The following is a 9,245-nucleotide window of genomic DNA, read 5'->3' as shown; positions in this document are numbered from 1 at the left end:
CCAAGAGCCCTGGCATCTGCTGTCTGCACATAAGCCCAAAGACCGGCAGCTTGGGGAAATGAGGACTTCCTGTCTGGCAGGTGCTGAACCCCAGCTCTCAGCAAATCTGCCAGCACCCGGGGAGGCAGGTGTGGCTGCTTCTGTGGGAAGGATGGGGAGCTGGTAGCATTGAGAGGATTTAGCAAGCGCCTTTTAGCGTGCTCCTAACTGTCACTCTGGCTCATGACCTTCCTGGAGCAGTTGCTAGGTCACAGGGTGGGTAGGGGTAGTGTATGAGACAGCATACGTAACAGGGCTCAGCCCCCACCTGGCTCCACCCGTGTGGAGCACACAGGGATTCCCCATGTGGCCCAAGTGCCGCGTCTGTGTCCACCCACGTCAAGTCTCCACTGGGTGCTTGTCCCTGACCGGCTAAGCTGCCCATCGAAGCCCCACATCCTCCCTATGAAAACAGGATGATGATAGTGCCTGGAATTGGTGCTTGGAGGATGGAGTTTAAACATGTGGTGCATCCAGTAAGAAGGAGGCACTCCATAAATCCCCGTGATTGTTTGGGATTAGCTTTTATTTCATGTCACTAACTCAGTTCTTGCCTGGTCCTGTGGAGGAGGCCAGGGAAGAGAGCTGGGCCAGGGAGGCAGGGCCTTGCCCAGGCAGCTCCTGGCTTCTTCCCCTGCGGGCTGGGTCAGTTCCTCCCTGGGTCATGGCCCAATAAGGGTTTCAGAGGTAGGTGTGGGAACGCTGTTGCTAGGTGCTGGTTGCTAGGCAACACACTGTTTCTCTTCAGCTGAGCCACCTCCAAGGAGGGCTCCAGCTTCTGTGGAGTCCTTCCTGCCTCCTGGAGCTTCTTCTTAACTTTTAGAGCCTCCCTCTGGCCAGCGGGCAGGTGAGGGTGGGGCCAGCGGGCAGGTGAGGGTGGGGCCAGCTGCCAAGGGGGCCCCGGGAGACAGAGGAGGCAGGTCAGGCCAGGCACGGCTGGGCCAAGGGGCTTGGGGCTGAGAGTGAGCATCGAGTTGGGCTGACGAACGGCTGCCCAGGAGAAAGTGGTCGGGTCACTCATCCCCCAACTTGCCCACCCAGAGCAGGGAGTTTCCTGGCTCAGATCAGGGTCGAAGGAGTTCAGACATCCTTAGTCTGAACTTGGGACTCCACTGCCCATTGTGAGAAAATCCCCACTGAACAATGGGGGCATAGAGGGTTAACGGAAAGGTGTTGGTCAGGTGAGGAGGGTCACAGGTGGCCTGGAGAGGAGAGGAGTGGATGATGGAGTCTTTCCTCTGTAGTGGCATGGCGGTGTGAGTATCAGGGAACAGGCTAGAAGAAGGGCTGGCTGCGTGGAAGATCAGCCGGCCCCGTTGGGGTACCCTCAAGCCTGTACTGGGCACTGACCAAGCACTTATGTCTTCTTCAGGGCCCGGGGGGCCCTGCCCCAGGGCATCATGCTGGGCAAGCTCCCCCTTGGGGTGGTCTCCCCTTACGTGAAGATGAGTTCGGGCGGCTGCACAGACCCCTTGAAATTCTATGCCACCAGCTACTGCACAGCCTATGGTAAGGTCCCCCTGTGTGAGGAGCCACCCCCGGGACACTGGGCAGGGGCACCTGTGTGAGGAGCCACCCGCAGGACACGGGGCAGGGGCACCTGTGTGAGGAGCCACCCGCAGGACACGGGGCAGGGGCACCTGTGTGAGGAGCCACCCGCAGGACACGGGGCAAGGGCACCTGTGTGAGGAGCCACCTGCAGGACACTGAGTGGGAAAGAAAAGGCCCCTTACCCCCCGGCTCTGAGACATGGGCAGGCTGCGACCTTCTCCAGCTCTGGCCCTGCAATTTTAACTTACTGATCTTGTCTCCACCCCCCCTGCTCTCTTTTCCTGTGCTACAGTCCTGGAGGGCCAAGCATGCACACTCAGAGCCATTCCGGTCACAGCACCCCTTGGTCCCTGGGAGGATGCTTGACCTGCCTGGGGACCCCAGCCCACTGTGCCCCCAACCCTGCTGACATGTGCTTCCCCTCTGGCAGGTCGACAGGACTTCAAGCCCCGCACAGGCTGTCACACTGGCACAGGCTACATGTCAAATTACCGGCCCATGGTCTCCTACCAAGCCAGTCAGGATGCCTCAGGCAGCCTGGCCATGGGGTATGGTCCATGCAATATCCTTCTTACCCCCTGCCCTCTGGGGACCTCAGCTCTAAGAAATGCCAGATTTACTCAGACCAAATCCAGACTCCTGGCACAGGCCCCGAGCCTTGCTTGGCCTAGGCCTGGGTTCCTGGAAAACTCAGGGCTCGATGCCCAGCTTGGCATCAAAAGGCTGGTGGATGCCTATAGCATCGTGGAAGGGCCAAAAGAGGTGGGAAGCTTCAGGGCTTACACAGTGCAGCCCTCCTGCCCCCTCCCTGCCCACCACTCCACCAAGGTCCAGGGCAGATGATCCTGGTAGTCCCAGCTCCTCTGCTGCTCTCTGCCCCTAGGGAACAAGCCCGAGACAATTTGCAGACAACGACTGGTCAGAGTTACCGGCCCCTGGAGGTCCCCGATGGCCGGGCCCCACTGCCCTGGAGTGTACACCAGACAACCTCTGGGTATGGGCAGGAGAGGCCCAGTATGGGTCCCCTCTCCAAGGAGGTGAGTGCTGCTGGGTCAAGGCCGAGAGGGAGGGCAGGCCTAGGATGGGGTGGAGCAGGACAGGAAGGGATGAGGTGTGGGTCCCGCCAGCACATGGCCAAGACTGAAATAGCAGGGTGTGGAGGAGCCATCCATGCACCCGCTGTCACCTGCTTCTGCTTCCTGTTCCTAGCCATCCCACCACCCTCATCTCCACTCCCACTTCACCCCTCCAGCTTCATCCCTACCGCAACCATCCCCTCCACCTGCACCTTCTGCATCCCTTCCCCATCCTTTGATCCTCCCCTCAAGCCATCATCGCCAGCCTCACCACCACTGGCATTGTCCTGCCACAGCCGTCACCATCACCTCCATCGTCTTCCTCTCTGTCGTTACCACCTCGTCCAAAACAGATGCTTGCTTGCTCATCCACCCAACCAAGATATTCTTACCAGAAATGACTGATCTAAAAGTCAGAGTGACAGAGGGAAGGGGAGATAGAATGCTCTTTCATTTGCTGGTTCACTGCCCAAATGGTTGCTGAATGACCAAGACTGGACCAGCTGGAAGCCAAAAACCAGGAATCCCATCTGGGTCTCCTACATGGGTGGTCTGGATCCAAACACTTGGGCCATCTTCTGCTGCTTTCTCGGGCACATTAGCAGGGAGTCGAATTGGATGCCAAGTGATTGGGACTCTGGGTAGCACTGAGAAGGGATGTTGGTGTCAGAACAGCAACTCAACCCCCTGTGCCACAATGGCAGTCTCTTCTGAATGCCTCCTTTGTGTCTAAGTGTGGTAAGAATGGCTACAGGGCAGAAGCAAAGAGTGACTAGAGTAGGCCAAGGGGTCAGCAAAGAGCCACTGGACAGACTTGAGGGACATGAGGGACCCTTGGGCTGTGGCCCAGAGAGACGTGTGTTCCAGGAGGTGCCCATATCAGGTGCCAAGGCCCCACAACAGGAGCATCTGCTATGAGGAGGATAGTGAGGACTGGGGAAGGGCCAGTATTGTCAGAAACTCAGGTCCCTGTGGGTCACTGCCAGGCTGTAGGAGCCATAGCAGAGGAAGGGTCAGGGTTGCGGGGAGGATGTGACCACCGGCCCTCTCCATCCCTTCCTCCAGGTCAGGAAGGTACATTTCGACACACAGGAGCATGGCGCCCAGGCCATCGTGGGGCTGGAGCCCAAGGAGAAGCCACTACTGGTCCAGCAGCAGGACAAGAGCTCACTGGCACGGGAGAACTCATACTATGTGAGTGGCACCCCACTGGACCCAAGGGCCAGGGCAGGGCTGCACTGACCACTGCCCCCATTGCCAGACTCAGCCAGGATGCTCACAGGGCGGGGCCGAGCCCTAACAAAGCACAGGACTTGAAAAATAGCCTCAGAATGGCCTTGATGGCCCTGTAGGTCAGGATAGGACACCCAAGATCCCTGCTCACCCTCACCCCATCCTGATGCCTAACGCCCATGGCGTGGGCTCCACAGTAGGAGTTCAGTGTGGCATGAGAATGAGGGGAGGTCCTTACAATCATGGAGCTATGCTCTTGTGGTGGTGCGGTTTCTGGTATCCGAGTGTGCTCAGGGTGCTCATGGCTCTCCCTGCTGAGTGGCACCAAACACAGATACCCCAGGAACTGCCGCACTGCCATCTGTCCTCAGGGCCCCCATTTATCTCCCCTCTGTGCCCCAGGGCCCGCGCTTCATGACCTCTGAATACAACTCCAGTTATCTCAAGGAGCCTTCAAACCTGCCAGGTAGGCCCCCTAGCTGCCTGCCTGCCCACTAAGATACCTCCTCAGCACCTGGTGCTGGCCGGGACTCTGGGGTCATCTCTGAATGTGCACGGGCCTCCCGGCTCCCAGCTCAGGTCCCGAGACCCTCAGAGTCAACTCCTTCCTGACCCACTGTGAAGCATGTGGCTGGAGCCCTGGTGGCCCAGCATGCCACCTTCATCTTTGCAGATTTCTTGCAGAAGAAGTCGATCGGTGCCAAGGAGGAGACTGGCTTCACCATGGAGTCCAACAAGAACCCCATCGTCTTCCAGCCACCCTCCCAGGCCCTCCCTGGGGACCCTGTAAGGCCCCTGGACTCCAGCTAGCACCCCAGGGTGATAGAAGGCCTCTGGTTAAGGAATTTCTAGTTTAAAAAATGTACAAGCTTGGTTTACATACGCGATGCAAGAGTTTGGGGGCAGGTCTCCCATTTATAAATGAGAAGATTGAGGTCCACAGGTCCCTTGGTCTTGGGTACAGCAGACCAACTTGGGGACACTTGGCAAGGAGATCATGGGCAACTGGGACAAGAACCCTGGCCTGCTGGCTGCATATCAGGCCACATTCTCTGCTTCATCACCAGCATTCCTTATCCTCAGTCACTCCAAGCAGAGCCCACCACCCTGCTGAGTACAGGGTGGGGAGTGGAGGGCTGAGTTGGGCATGGGCAGCTGTCTTCCCCTAGGGTGGGGCAGGCAAGCTACCACTGTCCCACTGACACTGCCCCGTGGGCCCCCTGCCAGGTCCTCCTCCCAGGCCGGACCAGCACCAAGGCTGACTTTCTGCCCATGAGTCTCCCTCGTGTAAGCCGAGCAGGGAGTGTGGGGCGGGGGCAGCACCTCCATCTGGACAGCCATGGGAGGACCAGCCACACTGTGAGGCCAGCGACTGCCTTTTTCTTTCCAGGGAAATGAGAGCCTCCCTGTGTTGGCCAGAGGCTCTGACCGGGAAACAGGCTACAGTCGCGTGGCTGAAAGGCCTCTGCACTCCAGGGTGAGTGCCAGTGAGGCTTCTTGGAGGAGGTGGTCTTTAGGTCAGACATGGAAGACTGGGAGGAGCTAGACTAGTGAGAGACAGAGGGAGACAGCTGGGAGCTGAGGGACTAATGGTTGTGCTGGGACAGTGAACTTGACTGGAAGGGGAGGGAGAGGACAGGGTCCCCAGGCCCTGGGGTAGGAGTTGCAAATGCCCCTGTCTTCCTCCTTGCCCTGTGCTGCCTCAGCCTGGCCACTCCAGTCTCCTTCCTGTGGTCCCTACAGGTACCCCCTCTGGGCCCTGAATCAAGCAGTCTGAGCCACTGGCAGTTCCAGCCACCCCAGCGGCTGCAGCAGAGTAACGTGGCCATGCTTGGCCGGGAGACTGTGGGCAACAAGGTGGGGCCTGCCGCAGCTTGCCCCAGCCCCAGTCCTGGCCCCAGCTCCATCCCTGGCCCCAATCCCAGCCCCGGCCCAAGTCCCAGCCCAAGTTCCAGCCCTGATCCTGGCCCCAGTCCTGACCTTGGCCCCAGCCCCAGCCCTGACCCTGGCCCCAGTCCTGGCCTTGGCCCCAGCCCCAGCCCTGACCCTGGCCCCCAGTCTTGGCTTTGGCCCCAGCCTCAGCCCTGGCACTTTCCAGCTTGACAATTGCCCACTTGTGCAGGAGCTCACTGGCTTCAGCCTCAACAACCCCTGCTATGTCCGGAGCCCTTGTGACCCCGACAGAGACAATCGGTACCTAACCACCTACAACCAAGGGTAAGGCTCCCCTTCTCAGATACCAAGACTGAGACAAGTCACAAACTCACAGCTGACCAGGTCAGCATTATGTGAGTATACCTTCTTCCGGAAGTGGACTGGGTCGGCCTCTGGGCTAAACCCCTCTTCTTTGTAATGGGGACCCTGAGGCTCCAAGGGGAGAAGTAGTGTCCAAGCCACATAACAGGAAGAGCGCAGGCCCTGTGGAGGGTGGCAAGCTGTCATGCTGCGTGTTGATGGACAGGTATGTCACCGCCCCTCTGCCTGTGGCCTCAGCCATTTCTCCTGGCTCCTTCCCTGGCCAGACCGCCTGTGTGAACCAAACCCTTCTTGCAGCCTATAAGTCATGCCTGCTGGTCCTTGCCAGTGGCTACAGAACCCCTGGGGTGGGAATCACTGATTTTTTTTTTTTTTTAAGATTTGCTTTATTTGTTTGGCTCAGAATTACAGAGGAAAAGAGAGACACGAATTGAAAGAGACATCTACTTGCTAGCTCATTCCCCGAATGCCTGCAACAGCCAAGGCTAGAGCCAGACCAAAGCCAGGAGCCAGGAGTTTCTTCTGGGTCTCCCACACGGATCAGGGCTACCTTCTGCTGCTTTTTGCAGACCCATTAGCAGTGAACTGCACTGGAGGTGGTGCAGCTGGGACTTGGACTGGTGCCCACCTAGGTTGCCTGCTGGTGTTGCAGGCAAGTCTTACCCACTACACCAAAGTGCTGGCCCTGGAATCCCTGTTTTCTGCATTGATCTCTCAACTCTCTCTTCTTAAATAAGCTCAAGCATGAGGAAACACACCATGCTCATCTTTGCACCCTCCCAGACCCAGCCCAGAGTTCTGTGAATATGCGGGGGTACCGGCAGGAAGTTAAAAGAAATGGATGAGGCTGAGGGCACAGCCCGGGCACCAGCATCACTGAAGTGGCCCTTTACACTTCATAGTGCTCTCTTGGCAAAGGGGTGCAGGGGCTGGGGCACGGGCTGTGCCAGGCAGAGGGCACAGCGTGGACAGACAAGAAGCATGGAGGGACAGAGGGAAAGCAGCAGAAGTAACAGAGGCCAGCTGGCAGCCACCATCTCTCCTTAACTGCAGGTACTTCGAAAACATCCCCAAGGGCATAGACCGGGAAGGCTGGACTCGAGGTGGCATCCAGCCCCAGCTGCCCGGAGGCTATGCCATCAACCACCCGGTCACCCGCATGGAGCCTACCACCAATCCCACGGAGAACCTGCAGCACCTGCATCCCCATGTGGGCAGGTAGCCCCTGCACCCAGGCTCCAGTCAAGCCCCGGCCTCTCCCCAGCCCTGTCCGTTCATTTGTCCTTCTGTCTGTGTGTCCATTTGAGAAGCCACTGCCTCCAATTGCTGCCCCTGCCCCAGTGCCTCACCTCCTCTTCCTCTCTGGCAGCTCCTCCCTCTACACAGGGGTTCCTCGCCCCACCCTCTACCCTGGTACCCTTCCAGCTACTCCTTCTCTGAGTGACAATGGCGGTGGTGGGAGTGGGGGCAGGAGCCGTTCCAGAGATGAAGGGATTGCAATGGCGCCCCATTGGTGACTCCCATCCGATTCAGTCTCCCCAGAGCTACATGCACACTGACAATGGCCTGAAACTGGCAGGGCACAGGAAGCCTGTGGCTTGGCAGCCCTGGCTTGGCCAGGCCCTTGGGTTGCTAAGAGGTGTGGGCAGAAGAGAAGGTCCAGACCTATACTCCCCACCACTTCCTCCCTGTAGAACCCTGACTTCAACTGATCCCTTTTACCGAGACCCGCCTTACAGTGGCTACACAACACACAGTAGCCGCTCCCTGGCACCCAGCCGAAACTGATGCCTCGGTAAGGGGAGGGGACCCCACTGCCGCTGCTCCCCCACCATCAGGGCCATCCTGTTCCCAAGCCCTGGGTCAAGCAAGCCTCAGAGCTGGGGGCAGATGGTTTTGGAGCAGCAGGCTCAAGCCTCCAGTCTTCCTCCCTCTCTCCCCCACTCTGCTAGGTTTGCCAACCCCACGAGAAGAAGGAACAGAAGCTGGCTACTGTCCCAACTCCATTCCCAACCACCCTTGAGGACCCTCAGCTACTTTCCTAATGAAATAAAGTGCGTCGAAGCAGCCAGGCCTGGCAGTCCCTGTCTGGGTGGGTGGGTGGGCCTAGGCGTGGGGTGGAGGGACTGCCCATGGGGACTCTGTGAACTGATCCTTCATTCAACTTCCTGTCTCATAAATGGGGCCTCCTGTGACTGCTCTTGTGGGGGAAGTGCTTGGCAGTAGGACTCCCAAGAAAGTGATGGGCAGGGAAGTAGGGGAGGAGCGAGCTGTACCTGACACTTGATCTGTAAAATGGGAAGAGGCTGCTGGGCATTTTTAGGTCCCGCATTGGCTAATCTGAAGGAGAAAGAAGGGCCACAGTGGGGCGTGGTGTGGGAGGGCTCCTCTGTGATGGATGGGCACCCGACCTCGCCATGGCATAGGGAGGGTCTGATCACAGGGGCAGATGCCTCCCTCCCACCAGCCAGGACGGCCATGGATGGGCTGTCCCTCTGCGAGAACCATCACAGCTGAGCACGGAGCCACTTAGCCATATCAGGGGAGGGGGTGGGGAAGGCCTCCTTCCTCTGGGCACTGCCCTGGCCTGTGGGGTGGAGGGGCAGCTGGGCCCCCTTACTTGCCCTCTGAACAGGCCACTGCTCTCATGCAGGTCTGTGGAGCAGCTCTGCTGTACCCAATGCAGTCAGCAGTGGCAGGCCCCCAGGGCTGTCCCCAGCCTGGCTGGGACTCCATGTGGGGTGTGGGCGGCTTCAGCAGGCTCCAGTGTGGGAGGAGGGACTGGAGGACATAGAGTCTCTCTGCTGTAAACCCCACCAGACTCAGGACCTGGTGACAGCCCCTCTGCCGTGGGTGGGGACCGGCTGGTGTGCAACTTCCAACACTACCATCATTCACCCAGAGACTGGGCAGGGTCCCAGCTGTGGTCTGGCCACAGCAAGAATATAGGGGTCACCCAGAGGCTGCCACCCACAGAGGCACACACTTCCCCCACAGAGACACACACCTCCCATACACTCCGTGAGCACAGACACACACCTCCCATACATGCTGTGAGCACAGGCACACCACCCACAGACACAGTGCACA

The 9,245-nt window shown here is 58.8% G+C and overlaps 1 protein-coding gene across 1 annotated transcript; it reads left to right on the top strand.

The window, feature by feature from the left end:
* Positions 1 to 763: 763 nt before the first annotated feature.
* SAXO4 (stabilizer of axonemal microtubules 4) lies at positions 764 to 8,222 on the top strand. The gene is made up of 14 exons (XM_058662409.1): positions 764 to 886; positions 1,412 to 1,548; positions 2,021 to 2,138; positions 2,474 to 2,627; positions 3,732 to 3,860; positions 4,302 to 4,365; positions 4,573 to 4,685; positions 5,127 to 5,186; positions 5,290 to 5,376; positions 5,643 to 5,756; positions 6,022 to 6,116; positions 7,209 to 7,373; positions 7,850 to 7,950; positions 8,108 to 8,222. The coding sequence occupies exons 2-13, from the start codon at positions 1,440 to 1,442 to the stop codon at positions 7,941 to 7,943; spliced, it is 1,302 nt and encodes a 433-aa protein (XP_058518392.1). The 5' UTR covers positions 764 to 886; positions 1,412 to 1,439; the 3' UTR covers positions 7,944 to 7,950; positions 8,108 to 8,222.
* The last annotated feature ends 1,023 nt before the right edge of the window (positions 8,223 to 9,245 follow it).

The sequence above is a fragment of the Ochotona princeps genome, chromosome 4, assembly GCF_030435755.1.
Source record: "Ochotona princeps isolate mOchPri1 chromosome 4, mOchPri1.hap1, whole genome shotgun sequence".
NCBI lineage: Eukaryota > Metazoa > Chordata > Mammalia > Lagomorpha > Ochotonidae > Ochotona > Ochotona princeps.
This window is presented reverse-complemented; position numbering and strand designations above follow the sequence as displayed.

Bases quoted from the DNA above. Each gene is read 5' to 3' on its own strand.
- SAXO4 (XM_058662409.1), top strand. From the start codon at position 1,440: ATGCTGGGCAAGCTCCCCCTTGGGGTGGTCTCCCCTTACGTGAAGATG. The intron at 1,549-2,020 runs GTAAGGTCCCCC...CCCCTCTGGCAG, and splicing joins CAGCTACTGCACAGCCTATG to GTCGACAGGACTTCAAGCCC. The intron at 5,187-5,289 runs GTAAGCCGAGCA...TTTTCTTTCCAG, and splicing joins TGCCCATGAGTCTCCCTCGT to GGAAATGAGAGCCTCCCTGT.